The 23,928-nt window shown below is 40.8% G+C and overlaps 1 protein-coding gene across 1 annotated transcript in view; it reads right to left on the bottom strand.

Annotated features, from left to right (window-relative positions):
* The window catches only part of ADCY1 (adenylate cyclase 1), an 854,652-nt gene that overhangs the window by 309,725 nt on the left and 520,999 nt on the right, over nt 1-23,928 (bottom strand). The window contains exon 11 of the mRNA XM_053467783.1: nt 14,281-14,365. Coding sequence (XP_053323758.1) covers nt 14,281-14,365 — 85 coding nt within the window. The remainder of the gene's footprint in view (nt 1-14,280; nt 14,366-23,928) is intronic.

The raw sequence follows: 23,928 nt of genomic DNA, 5'->3' as shown, positions 1-23,928 counted from the left end.
GTGCTAAAATAATGACTAATTCACATTTTGTGCTGGTCGAGGCCTGGGCAAGTGTTTTGCATGAGTTCAATGGGACAGTAAAGTAACCTTAGGCGCTCTAGAGGTTGTGTACTATAATCTTCATTATGCATATAGGTGTTATAGCATAGCCCTCTTTAGCAGACATTTAACTAGACATACATATGATACAGTGCGGTTAATAGTAAGTTAGTGCATAGCGAGTCTAACATACATGGTATAGAATGTATCTCATTACTATCAGGGGAGTAAGTAGAAGCCACAGGGCCCTCGTGGGAAAATGTCCCGTGGCCCCTAACTTCAACAACTTGTCTGTTTGTTCTTTGCCCCTTGCCACCTCCTTAGCGAAAGGTATTAGCAGTTGTATAGCGAGAGGTATTAGCAGTAGAAAGACGGAAGTGCTCATGCCGTTGTACAGATCACTGGTGAGACCTCACTTGGAGTATTGTGTACCTTACTGGAGACCGTATCTCCAGAAGGATATAGATATGTTGGAGAGAATTCAGAGAAGGGCTACTAAAATGGTCCATGGATTACAGGATAAACCTTACCAGGACAGGTTAAAGGATCTTAACATATACAGCTTGGAAGAAAGACATGACAGGGGGGATATGATAGAAACATTTAAATACTTAAAGGGAATCAACAACATAAAGGAAGATAGTTTATTTAAAAGGAGAAATACTACCACAACAAGAGGACATAGTCATAAGCTAGAGGGGCAAAGGTTTAAAGGTAACATCAGGAAATATTACTTTATGGAAAGTGTAATGGATGCATGGAATAGCCTTCCAGCAGAAGTGGTAGATGTTAATACAGTAAAGACATTTAAGCATGGGATAGGCATAAGGCCAAGCTAGATATAGGATAAGGGCAGGTACTAAGGAAAGTACTCAGAGGTTGGGAAGACTGGATGGGCCTAATGGTTTTTATCTGCCGTCACTTTCTACGTTTCTTCCAACATACACTCTGGCACACATATGTAAACACACAAGTTACACACACATCTCACCCCACGTATGCATACATGCTCACACACATACACACAAAGACAATTACACATCTATGCTCATACACACACAATTACACATCCCTGCTCACATCCATACCTGTATGCAAACACCAATACATACATCCTACCTCCCACCTGCCCCCACTTACAATTACACATCCGTGCTCACACACACACAATTACACATCCGTGCTCACACACAATTACACATCCATGCTCACACACACACAATTACAGATCCGTGCTCACACACATACACAATTACACATCCGTGCTCACACACACACAATTACACAGCTGTGCTCACACACATGCACACACACACAATTACACATCCATGCTCACATCCATACATGTATACAAACACATATACATACATCCTACCGCCCTCCCACCCCCACTTAACTCTTGTATACTATGCTAGCAGCCTCTGTTTCATTGCAGCGTCACGTGACATCCTGATACGTTCCTGTCTCTCGGTACCAGTTCAAAATAGTTTAGAAAGGGCCCTTCCTTTTGGTGTAGTCCAGGTTGGAAGGGACCTTTCTAAACAATTCTGAACCTGTACGAGGAGAAAGGAATAAGGGGTGGCAGGGACTGCTGCGACCCCTGTAGTTATGCCAGTGATTACTATATATTGATACATATATATACCGTATTTGCTCGATTATAAGATGACCCTGATTATAAGACGACCCCCCAAAATCTGAATATTAATTTAGGAAAAAAAGAAAAGGCCTGAATATAAGACGACCCTATAGGAAAAAAGTTTTACTTGTCAATGTTAATTCATGTAAACTATGTAAACTATTTTTTTTAATAAAAGCTATGATTGAGAAAAATATTTTTTTTTGTTTTGATTTTCTTTTATTTTCCAACCTGCCCCCCAGTTATGAACATGTGCCCCCAGGCTTGCCACTCCTATATGGCACTGTGGCCCATGATATGCGTTTTAACCTTCTAAATGCCACTGTGCCCCATGATATGCCTTTTAACCCTCTATATGCCACTGTGCCCCATGATATGCCTTTTGACCCCCTATGTCCCACTCTACCTCCAGAAATGCCTTATATGCATTTAGGGGATTAAAAGGCATATTATGGGGCAGAGTGGCATATAGGGAGGTATAAGGCATTTCAGGAGGCAGAGTGGCATATATAGGGTTAAAAGACATTTCTGGAGGCAGATGGGCATTAGGGGGGTTAAAAGGCATTTCATAGAGCACTCTGCCTACAGAAATGTCCTATGCCCCCATTTAACACACACATACACACACACACTTACCGGTGCTTCCCACTCCCTGCTGTGTAGCCGGGGCAGCGTGTAGTCGTCTACGCGATTCGCGTAGGCAACGTCCGCTACAGCCGGAAGGAAGTGCGGTTAGAAGCGGGGGTTGTCTGCGTCCATTGCGCAGACCTTCCCCGACTGTCAGACATCATAGTTCCCCGCACCGGCGTCAGAGATCAGAGTTCAGGGAATTCTCTCTGCCAGTCGGTAAAGGTCTCTGCGATGGACGCACACAACCCCCGCTGCTAACCGCACCTCCGTCCGGCTGCAGCAGACGTTGCCTACGCGAATCGCGTCGACGTGAACCCGCTGCCCCGGCTACACAGCAGGGAGTCGGAAGCACCGGTAAGTGTGTGTGTGTGTGGGGGGTGAGTGTTAAATGGGGGGTATAAGACAGATGGATCCAGGTCACCTGCAGCTGTGCGGGAGATCTGAATCTTAGTCTCATAGTCAGACCTCTATTTGAGGTCTGACCGATTATAAGACGAGGGGTATTTTTCAGAGCATTTGCTCTGAAAAAAACCTTGTCTTATAATTGAGCAAATACTGTATATGTGTAAGGTGTTATAATTTCCAATCTCCACACAATATATTCATACCCCCCATCATCACAATATTCCTCTCCATCATCATCTCCCACCCCTACCATTATCACACCAAATTTCGCTGAAATCATTCCCCTCCATTGTCATTACATAACCTCCCATCATCCTCTTCATTTCCACTCAACATTGTTTCAGCATCATCTTCATACCCTTCCCTTAGCATGCCCCCTTCATATTCATGCAAACATAATTCTCCCCTCACTTCCCCATCTCTGCATCTGCAGTGCTGTGTTGGTCTGCGCATCAGCACTATCAGCCATACACTATGTGATATTTGGTGTGGTGCTAACTGCCAGATTTACAGTGAGAGTTTGAATATGAGATCTGTGATTTAGTCCACAATTATAACTGGATGGCTGGTCACAACAGAGACAGCTATCCCAGTAGCGATTTATATAAAATAACTCACTAACACACACGTGCACGTTCATTCCGACACACACTCCATCTCACACCACTTACATGATCTCTCACACACACAATTACACATCCATGCTCTCTTACTTTTTACTTATTTATAACACCAATTTTGTGGCAATGCTAGCCTTCATAGCCTACTTGGGTTTGTTAGTGATTTGGTTTTCTGCTGGCATTAAATACAAGGTTCCATTTTGTCAGTGTGATGTTGCTGCAGCCATTTTGAAGTCCTCATTGTCTATATTATCCATAGTTGGATATTTGAAATATATTTATTACACTGACTCAGTTATGGTGACATTCAATATCGTGAATAAATACCCAACTATGATTTACTGTATAGACCAGTGATGGCGAACGTTTTTGGGCCTGAGTGCCCATTTTTGTGCATCAAAACAAGTTGCAGACCTCAAAGTGCCAACACTGCATATTAAACATGGAGAGGACGTTTTTTCGGTACAAAATGACTATACACAACAGTATGCATCAATATAACATATTAATAGAAAGATTATTTTAGGAAAGGCAGTGGGACCCAGGGGACATTTCAGAGGACTGTGGGAAACAAGAGATGCAAACTATTGAGCTTAAATAATAACAACAGAGAATTAAGTATTAGCTCTTTCCAATATCTGCGGTGGGAGCGGGAGGCGTCCGTCTTCCCGTGGTGCGCGCTTCACAGCTGAGCGCCGGAACAGCAATCACATTCCTATCATGCCCAGGCATATCCAGATTCCAGGATGTACTCGCAGACTTGGCATGATAGGAGTATGATTGCCCTATCTACCCCTTCTCACTCCCTTCTGTCCTATCTACCCCTTCTCCCTCCCTTCTCCCCTATCTACCCCTTCTCACTCCTTTCTCCCTATCTACCCCCTTTCCCCTGTCTCACTCCCTTCTCCCTATCTACCCCCTCCTAACTATCTACCCTCTCCCTCTTTGAATTTCACTTACCTTTCAGGAGTCCTGCGGTGGGGGTGCAAGGCCTCTGCCTCCCAGATCTGCCACTGTATGGAACATTATAGAGTGATGGGAGTTATGATGTACTTTTAGAGCATAATTAGATCATGAAAAAGACATTGGAAATGGTACAGCATAACACCCATCACTCTCACACACTTACCAATCCACACACATACTCATCCACACACATACTCATCCACACACATACTCATCCACACATATACACCAAATCACACATATATACTAATCCACACATATACACCAATCCACACATATATACTAATCCACACATATATACCAATCCACACATATATACCAAACCACACATATATACCAATCCACACATATATACCAAACCACACATATACACCAAACCACACATATATACCAAACCACACATATATACTAATCCACACATATATACCAATCCACACATATATACTAATCCACACATATACACCAATCCACACATATACACCAATCCACACAAATATACTAATCCACACATATATACTAATCCACACATATATACCAAACCACACATATATACCAAACCACACATATATACCAATCCACACATATATACTAATCCACACATATACACCAATCCACACATATACACCAATCCACACATATATACTAATCCACACATATACACCAAACCACACATATATACCAATCCACACATATATACTAATCCACACATATACAAAATCCACACATATACACCAATCCACACATATACACCAAACCACACATATATACTAATCCACACATATACCAATCCACACATATATACTAATCCACACATATACCCATCCACACATATATACTAATCCACACACATACCAATCCACTCTCACTTAATGCTTTCCTACCTTTCCTTTCTTCTTTCAGCTTCTTTTCCTCCTCTTCGCTCTTCTTCTTCAGTTCTTCTGTCTTCTCTGTCTTCTTCCGGGTCAGAGGGCACGGACAGCGGTGGGCGCGGCTTCAGTGCTGTGCGCCGGGATCTGACAACAAACCCCAGCGCACAGCAGCTGTTGCCGCGCGGATCACAAGGGAGCGGTATCTGAGGTCTTTAACAGACCTGTCTTTAACAGACCTCCGGCTCCTTTGAGTGATTTTAAGCCGGGTTCAACCCGGCTTAAAATCACTCAAGGGAGCCGGAGATCTGTTAAAGACCTTCGATACCGCTCCCTTGCGAGCCTGCTCCTCCAGCGGCGGACATTACTGTCCGTCTCTGGAGGGGTGCCGGGTGCCGCAAGCTGATGAGCGGCGGCGCCGGACCCCGCGGCGGCACCCCCTGGAGTGTGGCGCCCTGTGCGGTCGCACAGGTCGCACACCCCAAAGGCTGGCCCTGCGCGGGAGCCGACGCCGTGACTACAGTGTATGACTGTAGTCACGGCGTGCCCACAGAGACGGCTCGGCGTGCCAACAGCGGCACGCGTGCCACGCGTTCGCCATCACTGGTATAGACAATGATATACTATGCTCAGGGCTTTAAATTGGCTCAATTATAAGACGACCCCCCAAAATTTGAATATTAATTTTGGAAAAAAAGTGTTTCTAGTAAATATTCACATGTAAACTTTTTTTCATATTTAATAAAAACTATGATTGCGAAAAATTGAGAAAAATGTATTTTTTGTTATTTCCTTTTATTTGCCAATCTGCCCCCCCAGATATGCGTTATCCCACCTATATGCCACTCTGCCCTCCAGATATGCCTTTTGACCCCCCTATTTGCCACTCTGCCTCTCGAATGTGCCTTTTAACCCCCTATATGCCCCCATATATGCCTTATACATCCCTATATGCCACTCTTTTATAAAGGCTGTGTAATCCAGGAAATAAGTTGCAGTTGGAAATGTTAGTCAGACGGCCACTAGTGGTTGGCAAAGAAAATGAGCAGCACAGAGTGTAAAGAGTTCCAGACAGTGAAGGGCGAAACGTTACATAAAGTGACTTACACATTTTGAATTTATGTAATGACTGGCTATTTTTTTAATACAGTGACAGCATGTCCATCCTTGAGGAAGGGAAAATTGCGGACAAAGGTAAACAAAGCTTAGAGTTTCTTCAAGTGAAGACACAAGTAAGAGAAAATGTGTTTAAACACCGTGTGTGTGCAATCTCATGTTTATGACTATGCTGGTCGCTTAGGGGGGCACAGTTGGGCACAGGGACAAAATTAGGAGGGGCAATTTTAAAACGCTGTATGTGCACACACAGACATAGATAAAACACCAATCAGCCATCACAATGAGTGGGTTGTGCGCTCACGCTTTTAAAAGGCTAATAAATAATATGGCACCTTTTTAATGAGTATTACTCAGGTTATGAAATAATAAAAACAATAATAGTTTAGTATATAATCTATAATATCAGTGCTTCAGTGAATGTTACAATATTTGAAGAAATTCAAAAGATCGGATATTTCAAAAGAAGATTCCACTGAACATGTACCACCAAGAGAGGATGCAATATCCACTTCTAACTATGAACAAATAATAGAAGAAAATTCAGCAGCTCCTCTTCCATTTCCTACTCTTGATCAATGTGAAAGTCTACCAGCAGCAGCATCAACATCAACCGCTAAGAGTCCGCAAAGAACAGATAAAGATTCATCTGCTGTATTTTCAATCTGTAATAAAGATTGCAGTAAACCTGTAACGCCAAGAGACTATGATGTATCCACATCTAAGAAGAGACAAAGAGAAGATGAAGAGTTTGCAGCTCCATTTTCAATTATTGAAGATTGCAGTGAACCTTTACCACCAAGAGATGATGATGAAATATCCACGTCAAATACAGTTGCTCCTCCTGATTGCTAGAATATTAAGCAGGTCAAGGAATTTCAAAAAAAGTATGATGGTTTGGCCATTCGAAACTGGATTGTGATAACTGTGCAAGATTTGATTCCATACATATGAAAGGAGCTCATGTATCCAAGGAATGGAAAGGTTTTTGTGTTGAAGCATCAGGAAAAAGAAAGCCGTCCAGCAAGCTTCTCTCAGAAAAAAAATGAATGAACACTTTTCATCTAAGGCACACTGTTTCTGTGTGGCTCAACTAAAAGGTCATACTGATGATGTAATTGCTAAAAGCATAGATACAATTAACCAAAAATATATGAGCTCTACATGTAAAGTCTTTAACCCCTTCCGTACCGGGACGTACCTGGTACTTCCTGGTTAACAGTCACCAGTAGACGGGGACGTACCAGGTACGTCTCCTCCAAAAAACGCCCCCACATCACCACAATCGCGGTGATCGTGGGGGCGCTGCTGCTGGTGTCTGCCCAGGACTCCTGGGCAGACAGCACAGCCTGTCTAAACCCGCCCCCAAGCCTACGATCACTCCCACGGAGTGATTTTGTAGGCAGAAACAGCGATTGCAGAAAAATCTGCAATCGCGGTTTCAGCTGCCACAGGCAGCTTCAGGGAATGGGGGGGGGGTGTTGGATCAGGTCCCCACACATGAGAGCGTCAGTGCAGCGTTAACCCCTTCAATGCCGCGATCGCGGCATTCAATGCCGCGATGGCGGCATTGAAGGGGTTAATTGCCGTTTTGTAGGGGGCTCTGCTGCTGGTGGTCTGCCTGGAAGCCCAGGCAGACCAGCAACAGCAAAAACGACCCCCCAGAAGTCCTCTGATCAGTCCTGTAGGACTGATCAGAGAGATTCCTCCCCTACAATCTCCAGTCTATTGGAGATTGTGTCCCAGCTGCCAGAGGCAGCTTCAGGGACAGGGAGACAGGGTTCTTTGGTCTCCACATGAGTGTGGAGACCAGCCCCCCCCACCCCCCCTTGCTCAGTTAACCCCTACCCCCCCTCTTCCTCAATTAACCCCTTCAATGCTGCGATTGTGTATGACCCCCCATCGCAGCATTGCAGGTGTTAATATTAGTCCCCACAAGCTTGTGGGGACTAAATATCAGTCAATGCTGTGCTTCAATGGAGCATCAGCATTGAAAGAGTTAAAAAAAAATAAAAAATAATAATAATAAAGAAAAATAAAAAAAATTAAATAAATAAATAAATAAATTAATAAAATAATAATAATAATAAAAAAATAACAGCACTGACCTGAAAGTCCAGGGTGCTTCCAGGTCAAATGCTGGGCTGGGCTGATCAGATCGCTCCTAGCCAATAGGAGTGATCGGATCATTATGGCAGCCCATGGATGACCCTGCTCTACAAAGAGAGAGGGGTCATCTAGGTTAATTATGAAAAAACACAAATTATTAATAAATAAAAAAATCATAATTATTACCTGATCACTTGTCGGTGACATTTTAAGTCGCTGATTATTGATCGGTCTCCCTGATTGATGTCAGCGGCCTAAACCTGTCACTTACAAGTAATCTGATAAAAAAAATATTGAAAAAAATGTAAATGCACATGTTCCAGTTTTGCCCTCATAGCTTCCTCAAAAAATGCATGAACCATGCATGTGAGGCCTTGTTGGAATCATGGGATGTTGGTGAACAAAATGTGGTGTTTTCTTCCACTGTTGCACTTATGCTGTGCAAGAAATTTAGTGCAACATTGAAATGTATGCGTTAAAAATGCAATAAAATAATTTCCCTGTGAAGTTTGGCAGACATCAGTGAAGAAATGGCTGGCTGAAAACTGTCAAAACTACCCCAGTTGAACACCTTGACTCGTCTACTGTTCATAAATATATACTTTTATGGGGTAATTTACAGTGGGGGGCTTCCAAAATGTCCCAAATGGGATATGGGCCCAGGAAACCAATTTCTGAAAATTCCAAATTTGAAAACTAAAATGCACATGTTCCAGTTTTGCCCTCATAGCTTCCTCAAAAAATGCATGAACCATGCATGTGAGGCCTTGTTGGAACCGGGGGATGTTGGTGAACACAATTTGGTGTTTTTTTCTGCAGTTGCACATATTCTATACAAAATATAATATAAAATCTAAAGCAACATTGCAACATATGCAAAAAAAACAAAAAAATACCTCAAAATTTGGCAGCAATTGGCGATAAAATCCCTGTTTGAAAAGTGTCAAAATGACCCTAGTTGTACACCTTGACTTATCTACTGTTCATAAACATATAATTTTGGGGGGATAATCAGTATCTGTGACAACTATTGCAGTTATTAGACTACCATGCCAAATTTGAAAAAAATTACATTTCAAAAACGTAATGCATGCCTTGCAATATTTGCCCTATACTGGTCAAAATAGATAAAAATCCTGGCCATGTTGGGTGGTTTCCAAATCAGGACAACTTAATGAATATATTTGGGATAATTTTTTCCCATTGGTTCAATGTGTGTACAATTTGTATGTATACAAAACTGTAAAAAAATGCTTTTTTTTCATTTTTTCCCCACTTTTTCCAGTTTATTTCAAACAAAACAATGTACTACCCAGCTTAATATGGTTTCAAATGAAAGCCCTACTTGTGCTGAAAAAAACAATATATGATTTGTGTGGGTGCACCAATTGATAAGAGAGAAATTACAGTTGAAGAAAGACATGGCAAAAACACAAAAACGGCTCTGGTCCTTTAGCGACACGTTAGTATCAAAATCCCGGTCCTGAAGGGGTTAATACCATTTACAGTATGGCAAAAAGAAATAGGCCATTTTCTGATATTGAAGATGAGATCAAACTTCAAGTAAAAAATGGGTTGGATATGGGAGTGGGGCTGCACTCTCGGAAAACTGCTATTAAAATAGTCGAGCACATTGCAAGTGAAATTAAGAATATATTTTCTAAAATAATCAAAAAGCAACTTAAAATTAGTGTCATTGTTGACGAAGCTTCAATGATAGCTAGTAAACCTGTGCTGATAATTTTCATAAAAGTTGAAGATTCTCAACTTTCACCAACAATTTTTGTGGATTTAATGGAGTTGGAAGGTAGAGTTGGAAGTTTGTTAAAAAGTCTGTGTGATGTTGGATTTGATAAGTGCTACTTGACAAAACATTTGGTTGCATTTTGCTCTGATGGAGCAAGTGTAATGCTGGGCTGCAAGTCAGGGGTAAGCACCAGGCTTAAAAAAAAATTCCAGACATCATTATTCGGCATTGCTTAAATCACCATCTGCAACTTGTTTTAGATGATGCCATCACTCAAGTAAAACAAGTGAATCACTTCAAAATTTTAATTGATAAAATATATACTATTTCACCAATCAAACAAAAATCAAATGGAGCTGCTCAAAATTTCAGGAGAACTCGGACTTGAAATTACAAAGATTGGAAGAGTTTTAGGGCCAAGATGGGCTGCTTGTAGTTTAAGATCAACACTTGCTGTATGGAGGGCTTATCCTGCTTTGTATCAGTATTTTTCTGCACGTAAGCAATTTTCAGGAATGGCCTCCCGTCTCCGCAACAGATTCTTTCTCGATGATCTTGCATTAATGATAGGTATATTGTAAGAAATGTCCCTTCTATCCAATATCCTTCAAAAAAGAGATCTCGATTTTATAAGAGCTGAGAAATTAATAAAAAGAACAATTAAGGCATTTGAATTGCTCCATGAAAGTCATGGAAACTTTGAAAAGAAAGTTGAACCCACAATACAGTCTGATGCATTTAAAGATATTAGTTTTGTTGAGAATCAACAATATTGCAATCTAACTCGTCAAAAATTACTTGAAGCAGTTGTCGGAGAACTTCCGAGTACTTCTATACCTTGGGGTTCCAATTGTATCCTGATCAACCAGTGAGAAATCACACACACAGACAAAAGTGTTTGTATAATAAGATTTCTGTTTATTATGACGCATTATGGATATATTTATAAAATCATACCGGAAATAACACCCTATCCTAAACCAATCATAATACATAAAATAGTTCTATGCCCTTATTAGTAAACATATTTATACAACTAATAGCGAAGAAGGTCAGGATGATGTATCCAGACAAACCTTGTGCTTAGTATTCAAACAAATTGGTGTTATCAGTAGTTAGTGGAAACATGGGACATAGGTCATCCTGTATTCTTCCACGAGGTCGTCTATAACATGAAAGCCAGGTTGATGTACAATGATCACTTAAAATTTGGAAATAAAGCAGAAAATAATGATCTTACAATTCAAGAAATTGTAAACACCATTGACCCAGATCCATGGAATATTGAAGAAGTTGTTGTTACTTGGAAAGCTGCAGAAGAAAAACCGTGTGAATTCAACAAGCGGTTTCATTATGAAATTGACATCAATGACTTCCGTGTCTATGTAGAAAATATACTACAAAATCAACATCATAGGATCCCAAGTACCGTACAAAGGGCCAAAAATATTGTTAATACCGTTGCTGCTAGTTCTGCAGAGGAAAAAAGAGGATTTTTTATAATGAATATTATATGCTCAGAAAAAAGAAGCCGCCTGATGGTTCATAATATCGCAAATTTAACGACAATTAATATGATTGGCCTCCCATTTGACTCCTGGGACCCCAATCCTTCAGTTCGAAAATGGCTGCGAAAAAACACACAGCTGAAAAAAACACAAAACAAGTGCATGATGATAATCAATTGGCTATATGGAAGTATTTTAAGTAAAGCCATTTAAATTTACTAATCATGTTTTTTTCACTATGAAAGGTCTGAACTGGTTACTCTAGTCAATATACACTTCTAAGAGTCAGCAAAGAATAGTTGAAGGTTCAGCAGCTTCTTTTCCCATTCCTACTTTCGATCACTGTGAAAGTCTACCAGCAACAGAGTCAGTTTTCACTGCTAAGAGTCAGCAAAGAATAGTTGAAGGTTCAGCAGCTCCTTTTCCCATCCCTACTTTCGATCACTGTGAAAGTCTACCAGCAACAGAGTCAGTATTCGCTGCTAAGAGTCAGCAAAGAATAGTTGAAGGTTCAGCAGTTCCTTTTCCCATTCCTACTTTCGATCACTGTGAAAGTCTACTAGTAACAGAGTCAGTATTGGCTGCTAAGAGTCAGCAAATAATAGTTGAAGGTTCAGCAGCTCCTTTTCCCATTCCTACTTTCGATCACTGTGAAAGTCTACCACCAACAGAGTCAGTATTCACTGCTAAGAGTCAGCAAAGAATAGTTGAAGGTTCAGCAGCTCCTTTTCCCATTCCTACTTTCGATCACTGTGAAAGTCTACCAGCAACATAGTCAGTATTCACTGATAAGAGTCAGCAAAGAATAGTTGAAGGTTCAGCAGCTCCTTTTCCCGTTCACAGCTAACGTTATTGTGAGTATGCCATTTCCCATTTATATTAGTCCTTTTATATTTGACAAATAGACTAATAGTAATAATATTAGAATTACATGCAACAGTAATTATTTGAAAATCTAAAATTGTTAGGCATAATGATGCAAAAGCCGCTTTAATTACATTATTTAAAGAAATTATTCTTGATGATAGTGATACATTTGGGATTTATGTAATGACTAGTTTTATTTTTCATACAGTGAGAGCGTATCCAGCCTGGAGGAAGTGAGCAAGGGAGAATGGCACAGCACTCCAAGGGAAGACACAAGTAAGAGAAAATGTGTTTAAACAAAGTGTGTGTGTGCGCAATCTCATGTTTATGACTACACTGGCCACTGGTGTACGTATATCTTTTAGAAATGATAAACCAATATTGATGTTTCATTCATCAATAAAGTACTGAGTTGAAGTATTTATGTGCAGATGTTCAAGTGACATTAACTGACAGTATTACTATGGTTAAATGTTTGATGTTTTGACAGGTTAAGTGGTGCAAATGCAATATATATATGAATCACAATTGAGTATGCCATTCCCATTTATATTAGACTAATTTATTTATATTTGATAAATATTAATAGCATTAACAGTTCAGTCAATAGTAATTATTTAAAAGTGTACATTTTTTTAGGCTCAGCCTCAATAATGAAGAAACAGCAGCTTCTACAAACCCGGAGAGTTCCCATATATGCCAATATGTTAAGTTCATTTATTTTTCCAGTTGACATACAGTTTACAGATGTATGGGGGGGGTGCCACATACAGGATCTGTCCCGGTCACCAAATACTCTAGGTACACCCCTGGACCCCAAGCAGTTAAATCTCCTTTTAGTGTGAGAGCACTCAGCTACACCATCATTACATTAACTCTAACAGCTCGAGGGCCACAAATTGAAACACTGGAAGCTAGCGTATGCACTGATTGGTCCTTACATTTAGTTTCAAATTTGCACAAAGTGACCTACAATTCCCACAGTGACAAGGCTATTATATATATTAGATATGTACATAAGTAAAACAATTTCTGTCAGGCACCTGGCCAGCATGACCTGTGCCTTTTCCAGAGTGGATTCTAAGAGGTGCTTTTCCAGGCGCATGTGTGGTTGGTTATGGGCATGTTGCCTTCGGGTCTACTCAGTTCACAGTGCCTGCTTGTGACTTAACAGATGAATATTGAGAGCTTGAACGTGAAACTAATCTTAGCCGTCAAATTCTGAAATATTCTCAACTCATGTTCATTCGAGTTGCAATGAAAAATATGAATTGTCAAAATGTGAACATCTCAGAGAAAGATGTTGACTATTCCTGCTAGGATAAGTTTGATTTGAGTATTCCTACCCAGGTCATTTCTAGAGAGGCTTTCTGACCACCACATTTTCAGATGCTTTACGTTGACCCAAGTGGCCATTCCGGCTCAGGATTTGGAGCCTTTTACTGAAGGAGTCATTCAAATCCTGGTCTGATGTTAGCTGTATTATATAATTTTCTAAGCACTGATTTCAGGCAGAATCTGAGAATGTGATCAAGATTAGCCAAGTGCCCTTGTCTTGTGCCATTTAACAGCATCTATCACAAGTACATCAGCATCCCTACCAGAGCTGATTGAAATCCAGTTGACATTTTAAAGTGTAGCTAACTAGCTGTAAGTCCTTTAGGGAAAATTGTTGAAGTGTTGTAATGTAAGAAATGTAAGACATATATTTATATTAAGCATCACATATAATCATGTACATATTTGCTTGAAAAAGTAATATATTTACCTGTACTCTTGTGACGTGTAGATACATAATACAGGCAACCAGGAAGCATATGCAGAATACTAGGAGAACAAGAACTAAAGTGGTTCTGAAAATTAAAAAATAAATTAATAAATATACAACTTACTTAAGCTACCAGGAAAATCAGCACATTTTGCCACAGTTTTTTTTTATTAAGGAAGGACTGTTTCACCTCTTATGATGACATATTCTCCTTCCTCAGAAACCACATTCTAAATTTCAACTAAAGCTCCAAAGAATGTACTTTAAAATGCATTCTAATATTGTAGGGGTGCCAGGGACCTTAGACTGCCTCATTAAGCAAGTTATTTTGTAATAAAAACAATCCAATCATAAAACAACTATTTCAAAATATGAGATACCATTTTTATTTGTGCTATTTCCAGGAACCTGTTAATGCATTTTGCTAACTAAATTGTTGAATTAGGGCAAGGTGACCTTTGGCTTTGCCCTAGGCCTGGCCCCCAGCCTTTCCCTTCCATGACTTCCATCTCTACTGCAGAGCACTGGGATATGATATCCATACCTGGGAACTCTCCAGTTCACCATACTCTGCTTCTAGGTTGCAGGAGCAATCTCCACACAATTTTTACTCTCGCTCCCATATAGATTTAAACTTTTAAGCTTGTGTGGCTTACCTTGCTCCTGTATGTGAATAGTCCTGCCCCTCATTAAGCCATTTATTAAAAGGGTAGCATAACCATGGAAGTTCAATGAGTAAAAGCCAACGTTTCAGATCCAAAATGCAGCCTTCCTCAGGAAATATTATACAAGTTTCATCCAAGTACAGATCACACTTGAACAACAGCTGACAAGTTTGAAAACATTCCCTTAATTAATATTAACCCCTTAAGGACAATGGGCTTCTTTGCTTTAATGTTTGTTTAGGACAGGAGCCATTTTCCTACTTTATCTATGTGTTCAAACAAAATTGCACTCTTGCTTCCTAAATGAATCCCCACATATTATATATAGATAAGATAGGGCTTTCTTTTTCTTACTCTCATTGAAATGGACAAATGGATGAAAAACATGTTTTGTTTTCCAGTATTGTTCAACATAATTAATAGAAAACTAGTGCAGCTAAACATAACATTAATGTATTTTCCTTGAGATTTGAAATACCCCACATGCCTAGGATTTTCATGTAATTTTGGTAGTTATATATTCAAAGGAACACATTTTGACCATTTGACGGGGGCCCATATGTGTTTGGGGACCCCGTGGCAGTCCCCAAATTCAAATTTAACTGGTAGGTGCTGAGGCCACAACCCCACCCCCTATTTTGCATTCTGCTGTATCCCCAGTACATCAGTGCCCCAGTATATGCCTGTTCCATGCTATTCTGCAGTTATTAGGTCCTCTAGGGGACATGCACTTTTCATCTTTCAAATGTGAAATTTTGACCATTTGATTTTATGGGTCAATTGTCTGAATTTGGGGACTACCACAGGGTCTCAAAACAATTCCCTCGTCCTGCCTGTCCATTTACAATAGTAGACCTCCAAGGCAGAAACCCTGGAGTCATAGGCGTAAGGGGAACATGACCCTGCCAGCACTACAGGACGGTGCACATGGTATTGGGGCAGGAAAGGGTTAACCCAGCAAGGGTTAGCACAAGGAGAGAATGCACAGGGAACGAGGGAGGAAGTCACAAGGAACATGACTGTAGGGGGAAGGGGACAGGGCTATAAAGCCCCTCTAAGCGCACGTGCAGGGGGCAATTACTGAACACCACAGGAGCAGTTTACCGCTCGCCCTCCCCTTTTGTTTTTTGGCTGTGTGTTTCCATGTTGGCTGGTGTTTTCTTCCCCCTTTCCCTCTCTTTTTTCGTTTTTGCAGGATCTGTTTTCTTTGCTGTTGGTGGAGGTGTTCCCTGGAGAAGTTTGAAGGATAATGGGAGTGGCGAGTTGATGGTTTTGGTTAGAGGTTAGAGTTAATGCCCTCCCTGTACAGGATTAAGCAAAGCGTTAAGGTGGAGCTTCCCTATCCGACCCGTGGTCGCTTGGGCGATTGTGGTATCCGGCGGAAGGGGTAGTGTGAATCCATTGTCTGTGTTTAGGTTAGGAACCCTCAGCTGTTTGTACACAGGTGTACAGAAGACTGTATAGTATTTATACAGAAGTTATTATTAAAGTGTTATTTTTACAATCATTTATAAGATGTTAAATAAGGTTATGTCGAGATAGAGGTTACAAATCGGCAGTTGCTGTTGATGAAGCAATCAAATTTCTGCCAAGTACTGCTACATGTGACAACAATCTCCTGTATTCTTCATATGAATGGGCTATGGGGTGGCAAGATGGAAGCCTTTTACTACAAAAAAAAACATCCAAGCCCAGCTGAAGTTTGCAAAAACAAACATCCCCCAAAAGCATGTGGGAAAATGTGCTATGGACTGATGAAACCAAGGTTGAACTTTTTGGCCATAATTCCAAAAGGTGTTTGGCGCAAAAACAACACTGCACATCCCCCAAAGAACACCACACCCACAGTGAAGCATGGTGGTGGCAGCATCGTGCTTTGGGACTGTTTTTCTTCAGCAAGGGCCTTAGTCAGGTTGGAGGGAATTAGGAACAGTTCCTGTAAGAAATCATTTTTATACTTTTATTATGTTCAACACACATTAGGCCTGAATGCAATTTGAGTGCCAGGAACATATGTTTTTAAACACGTGACGTAGCTTTTCTCTGGAATGTTGGTGTATCCTATGACTGCTCCAGCTTATACCCTAACTGAATGTAAAGGGGAATAAATAATTTTGGTTACACAGGCAAGGTCTCTTTCTCCTCTCTTTCACCTTCATCTCACCAAGAATACTGAGCCTACAGTACCTATGACCACCATCTGTTCATCAATCAGTACTGTATGTATATTACTTTGTTATTGAATAAACCTGCTTAACAAGACTTTGAAACTGTGGTCTTGATTGCTGTTTGTTCACTGGAGAAGTTTAGCTATTCAAGACAAAGAATAATCTAACAGCTCCAAATACCAGGCAATTTTGTCACAAAACCTTCAGGCATCCGTTAGGAAGCTGAAGAGGAAGTTCACCTTTCAGCATGACAACAACCTAAAGCACACATCCAAATCCACAAAAGCATGGCTTCACCAGAAGAAGATTAACATTTTGGAATGGCCCAGCCAGAGCCCAGACCTGAATCCAATTGTACATCTGTGAGGTGATCTGAAGAGGGCTGTGCACAGGAGATGTCCTCACAATCTGACAGATTTGGAGCGCTTTTGCAAAGAAGAGTGGCCAAATATTGTCATGTCAAGATGTGCCATGCTAATAGACTCCTACCCAAAAAGACTGATTGATGTAATAAAATCAAAAGGTGCTGTAACAAAGTATTAGTTTAAGGGTGTGCACACTTATGCAACCAGGTTATTGTGAGGTTTTTGGGTTTTTTTACACCTCTGCAAACCTGTCCTGAAAGTGGGTATATAAAAACCTTTTGGGGGGCACTGAAATGTTATGTTTCACTGAAATGCAGGAAACGTAACAGCATTTCATAATGAAACGTGGACATTGTATGGGGGGATATGGGGATAGTAGGAGTGTATAGTGGTGTTTTTGGTTATACCCATGCAAAGGGTAAAGGCAGACAATCAACAGAGCTCAATGGCATCCGTTGGATACCAGTTTTGCTGCTTGGAGAAGCTGCAAGTTGGGTGGGCTGCAAGATAATGCTCTGTATAAATATTAGTCTTGGAGACTATCACAATAAGAATATCTTCCTAAAGAAAGAGGTATAGATATTGGACCAGGGTAAAACCTGCCACATCCACCTTTATGCAAGACGTGGTAGTAAAATGTGAGATGATTGGTGAGGTCCAGTTTGGGGAAACCAATACCTCACTATCACCACCAGAGGAACTGTGACACTGACATGCGAAAACTGACCTGCGTTATAGTCTGACACTGCTTCTTCATTATAAAAAAAAACCGAACTCCTAACGCAAACTAATTCTAACTGAATATTTGAGGGAAGGGTACCTAAACTACTTCTAACATTTTTTTTATTTTTATTTAGATTGTTTTATTTTTTTAGGTTTTTTTTAGCTTTTTTTAGATTTTTCTTCCACCACCCTCCCAAAACATACACCCAAGGAGAAGGGAAAAAACAGAGACAAATAAAGAACAAAAAAAGGCAATTAAATAAAGATCAAACAAAAAAATAAAATAATCAAATTCTAAAAAAAAATATCATACATAATGAAATTAATGCAAAAATAATAAACTGTAAGAATTGAATAATCGCTTAGTGACACTCAAATTCTCCTCTTTTGCTCTCTTTCTGTTTAATACAAGATCAAGGTGACAGGAAAAAGTAGGGCTTTGTTGTGTCACAGAACGTATAATTTTGTGGGATGTGACCACTGTGATCACAGCCCCCTTTTGGGTGTAGGAACTGAGGTAGATAAGGTGAGAATGGATCACATAAAGGCATGAACCTTATCTTCTGTGACAGGAGAGAATTGGTTACGTGCTGAGATTTCATATCTGAGAGCTTCAATCTTATTATTGAAGTAGGTGGCAGAAAGGGAGGGGAAGCGGGCTTGCTTGGCAAGGGTGAAAACAGAACAGTAGGAGCATGGCATACATTTGTACGCTACCTTCAGCAGTGCGAGAATGGCATTGTAGGTGTCGGGTTACTGTTATGTGCCAGGTTTGGAAACCTGAGAATCGTGAGGACCGAGTAGAGGTTGGGGCTACATTGTCAAGAGCAGAGGTGAGGGTGGAGTTGTAGAGAGAGGGTAGCATGGTTAGGGCATGATATGTTTGAAATGAGAGAGAGGAGAGGGACCTGAACAACATGAATGGGGAACAAGTCAACATGGCCCCTTTGGCTACCCCACAAACAGAGTTTGATTTCCAGATGAAGGAGGTTCTGGCTGTACATGATAGGCCTATCACCTTGGAGGAAAAGTTTCTAGCTTCTAGCCCTTTGATGAAACTAAAGAGGACATTGACACTTTTCTACAGGACACTGAAAAACAGTGCCAGGTTTATCAGATCTGAGAGGCTTACTGAGTTCCCCTGCTGCAAGGTAACTGCCCATAATGGCAGATATCCAGGACTTTGACAAACTGAAACAGCTGATATTAATTGAGCAATTCATGAGAACATTTGGATCCGGGTAAGGGATAGGAAACCTGTTACCCTCAGTGAAGCTAATTGAGGTATTTGTATGCAGGTTCTCCAACATAACCCACCAACAGAGCCACTGACCAGACAGCCTTGCGCCATGGCGCTAGCTGTGGTGCATCCCACAGGGAATAATTTCCAGTCTTGGGGCAGAGCACCAGCTGGAAACATCAGACCTAAATCAATGAACACATCACCTTTTCTCAAACAAACGGCTTCTTTTACTCCTTGGCAAGTCTCCCAAAAAATACAATGCTACAAAGGACTTGGACACATCAAAGCCCAATGTCCTGGGTCTGCTGTTGTCACAGTTTTACAAGACAAATCATACGGCAAATTTTCTTCAGTGATTAAGTCTATGAGGCCTACAGACATATTCAAGTTGTTAATGTGGGCAGGTGGCCCTTTAGAGGACTGAGAGACTCTGGCACCACTATCACCTTGGTCCAACTTAAATGCCAAATAACATGTTATTTCTGGGGGTTACTATTGGCACAGCTGGTGGTGCTTACCATACTCTCCCCACTGCCAAGGTCCACCTGTATTGGTGACAGAACTAGGGACTGTCATTGTGGGAGTAATGGATGGATTACCTGCGGATGTATTATTGGGAAATGATCTGGGAATGTTGGTTAGCCAATATATAGTCTCAGTGAGAAATAAACTTGCAGCCAGACCAGAGGGAGAGGCAATCTACCCATATCTGAGCCAGCCGGAGACCCTCCTATGGTGAGTTCGCTGCCTTCTGACTGTCCTTACCGTGACTGTTTGCTTTTAATGTGGCCTCAACCTGCTGACACAGGTAGCTAGTGGTCCATCCTTGTCCTCTCTCTGGGCCTGAGCAGATTCTGGGGACAGAAGGGAGAACATGGAGAGGGTGCAATGGAAAGATGGACTTGAGTTGCTTCTGCATTGAGATAGTCTCTTTTTCAAGTAGGCTATTTTAAGTAGGAGTTAAAAAGAAACAGGAGTTCCCTTGGAGGAGTACAACTGGTGGAAAAAGCTTTATTTGGTTGCATTCAATTACTCAGTCATCTGTTTTGGGTGCTTTATTTTTGGTGTTTTTTTCTTGTGTGCTGCAGCTCAGTTAATTGAGGGGAGTGGTTACCTAGCTTCACCTGTGTGGGGTTATCTATATAAAGCCCCAAGTAACTCACAGAGCTTGCTCACTTAAGTTGTCTTCTGCATTGAGATAGTCTCTTTTTCAAGTAGGCTATTTTAAGTAGGAGTTAAAAAGAAACAGGAGTTGGAAAGAGAAACAGGGGTTCCACAAGGTACTGTATTTATACTGCTTTATATTTTTACTTTTAACTGTTTATTTTGACGGGTGTTCTTGTTTAACTGTTATTTTGTAGGTTCTCATTTATTTATTTATTTATTTCTTATACTTGATTATGAGTATGTTATGGGAGTTAGCAAGATTGATGATCTGACTCAATGCACATCTTGTTTCATGTATGCATTCCTGGAGTAATCCGTCCAGGGTCCATACCTCTGTGGCAGGTGTGAGCAAGTGGCTTCTCTGGAATCTCATATTAGAGATCTGGAGAAGCAAATTGCAACTTTGAGAGAGATAGACAATCTTGAAAGGAGTCTGCTGCTCACTGAGCAGAGTTTAGTGGGTGCAGGTAGTGAAGAGGGAGGAGACAAGTCAGCTGGGGAACAGGCATGTAGCTGGGTCACAGTTACACGTGGTGGTAGAAGGGGAGGAAAGAGGAAAGGTTTAGCTAGTCCTGACCTTGTGCAGCCTAACAGATTTGCCCGCTTGAGTGAAGATGTTGGGTGCATCAGCTAAGGAGTAGCTATACTGGAGGAAGCTGTTCCTTCTAACAGCCGAGGGAACAACCCCTCTAGTATGAGTGGGGTTGAGAGCGTAGGAAAGGCTAGACAGGTTGTGGTGGTAGGGGACTCTATTATTAAGAGAGTAGATAGGGTAATCTGCCACTCTGATAAGATCAACCGGACAGTTTGCTGTCTCCCGGGTGCTCGGGTCCGGCATGTTGCTGACAGAGTGGATGGATTATTGGGAGGGGCTGGGGAAGACCCGGCTGTCATGGTCCATATTGGTACCAATGACAAAGTCAGTGGAAAATGGAAGGTCCTAAAGAATGATTTCAGGGAATTAAGAGATAAATTGAAGAAAAGGACCTCCAAGGTAGTATTTTCAGAAATATTACATGTGCCACGCTCAACAGTAGAAAGGCAGCGGGAGATCAGGGAGGTAAATGCGTGGCTAAAGTCATGGTGTAGGAAGGAGGGTTTTGGCTTTCTAGAGCACTGGGCTGATTTTGCGCTTGGGTACAATCTTTATAGCGGTGATGGATTGCACCTAAACGGAAGAGGGTCTGTTGTGCTAGGGGAGAGGATGGCTAGAAGGCTGGAGGAGTTTTTAAACTAGTGGTAGGGGGGGAGGGACACAGAGATCTTGAAAATGGAGATAGTGCAGAAAGGAGTGGGGCTTCAGATCAGAACAAGGGGGTGGAGATGGGGGAGGGGCAAGATCAGAACAGAGGAGGTATGTATTAATAAAAATTCTCATAAAATTCAAGAGACTCAGGGTAATATTAAATGTATGCTTGCTAATGCAAGGAGCCTAAATAACAAAATGGGAGAACCAGAGGCAATAGCATACACTAACCAATATGATATAATAGGCATAACAGAAACATGGTGGGATGAGAGCCATGACTGGGCAGTTAACTTAAAAGGTTATACATTATATAGGAAGGACAGAAAAAGCAGGAAGGGAGGAGGAGTATGCTTGTATGTTAGCAACGAGCTAAAGTCAAATATTAAGCATCTTGAAGGCGACAAGGGATTTGTGGAAGCTTTATGGGTAGATATCAACTTGGGGCAAAAAAAAGGAAAAGAACTACTGGTTGGGATATGTTATAAACCACCTAATGTTAATAATGATGAGGAAGAGCAGCTGTTAGAACAAATTGAGAAAGCTGCACATCTGGGTAACGCGTTAATTATTGGAGATTTTAATTACCCGGACATAAACTGGGATAGAGAGACTAGTAGTTCTGCAAGGGGATCCAGGTTTTTGAACCTGTTAAATGACACCTTCATGTCACAACTGGTACAAGCACCAACTAGAAAGGATACTTGTTTGGATCTGGTGATAACAAACAGTGTTGATCTTGTGTCTAACATTCAAGTGGGGGAGCACTTGGGTAATAGTGATCACAATATGGTCTCTTTTGAAATAAACTCAAAAAAGAAATTGCCCATGGGGAATACTAAAACGTATAATTTTAAGAAGGCCAATTTCAATAAGATAAGGGCAGCTTTACAACTTATTGACTGGCAAAAACTCTTCAGGGATAAAAATACTGAGGAAAAATTGAGTATTTTCAAACAAATATTAGCAGGGTACACTTCTCAGTATGTACCACTAGGAAACAAATATAAAAGAAACAAATTGAAACCGATGTGGCTTAGTGGGGTCGTTAAGCAGGAAATTAAAAATAAGAAAATGGCTTTTACAGCATTTAAATCAGACGAATCAGAGGCATCCTATATAAGATATAAGGAAGCCAATAAAGCATGCAAAAAAGTGATTAGATGGGCTAAACTAGAAAATGAGAGGGTGATTGCCAAAGAGAGCAAAACTAACCCCAAAAAATTCTTTAAGTACATAAATTCTAAAAAAACGAAGAATGAAAACGTAGGTTCATTAATAACAGAGAGGGGGAGTGTTGGTTAAGGAGGACCAGAAAAAAGCAGAAACTTTAAATAAGTATTTTTCCTCAGTATATGTTATGGAGGAACCTATGGCAATGGAGATACATAGGACCACTGAGAAAAATTTTCAGTCAAACTGTGAGTGGATGGCCCAGGACAAGGTGCTGCAGCAACTAAAGGTATTCACCCACGAGTACTTAAGGAGCTGTGTCAGGAAATAAGTGAACCTCTGTTTCTAATCTTTCGGGATTCTTTTCTTTCAGGAATTGTACCAGAGGATTGGAGGAAGGCAGATGTGGTTCCTATTTTCAAAAAGGGTTCCAACTCTGTGCCCGGAAATTATAGACCTGTGAGCCTAACTTCCGTTGGAGGGAAAGTATTTGAAGTGCTGTTTAGGGATAATATTCAAGAATTCCTTGGGAAGAATAGTATTATTAGCATAAATCAGCATGGTTTTATGAAACATAGGTCATGTCAAACTAATTTAATTGCATTCTACGAAGAAGTAGTAGAAGTGTAGATCAGGGTGTTGCAGTGGATGTAATCTACTTGGATTTTGCCAAGGCGTTTGACACGGTTCCACACAATAGGTTAGTATTCAAACTGAAAGAAATTGGCCTAGATGCAAATTCTTGTTCTTGGGTAGAACATTGGCTTAGAGGTAGAGAACAGAGAGTTGTTATAAATGGTAAATTTTCAAGCTGGTCAAAAGTGGTAAGTGGTGTCCCTCAGGGTTCTGTTCTGGGACCAATTTTATTCAACATATTTATAAATGACCTGGCAGGAGG

Source organism: Spea bombifrons, chromosome 5 (assembly GCF_027358695.1).
Source record: "Spea bombifrons isolate aSpeBom1 chromosome 5, aSpeBom1.2.pri, whole genome shotgun sequence".
Lineage (NCBI taxonomy): Eukaryota > Metazoa > Chordata > Amphibia > Anura > Pelobatidae > Spea > Spea bombifrons.
The sequence above is the reverse complement of the archived record's forward strand: the minus strand, read 5'-3'. Positions and strand labels throughout refer to the sequence as shown.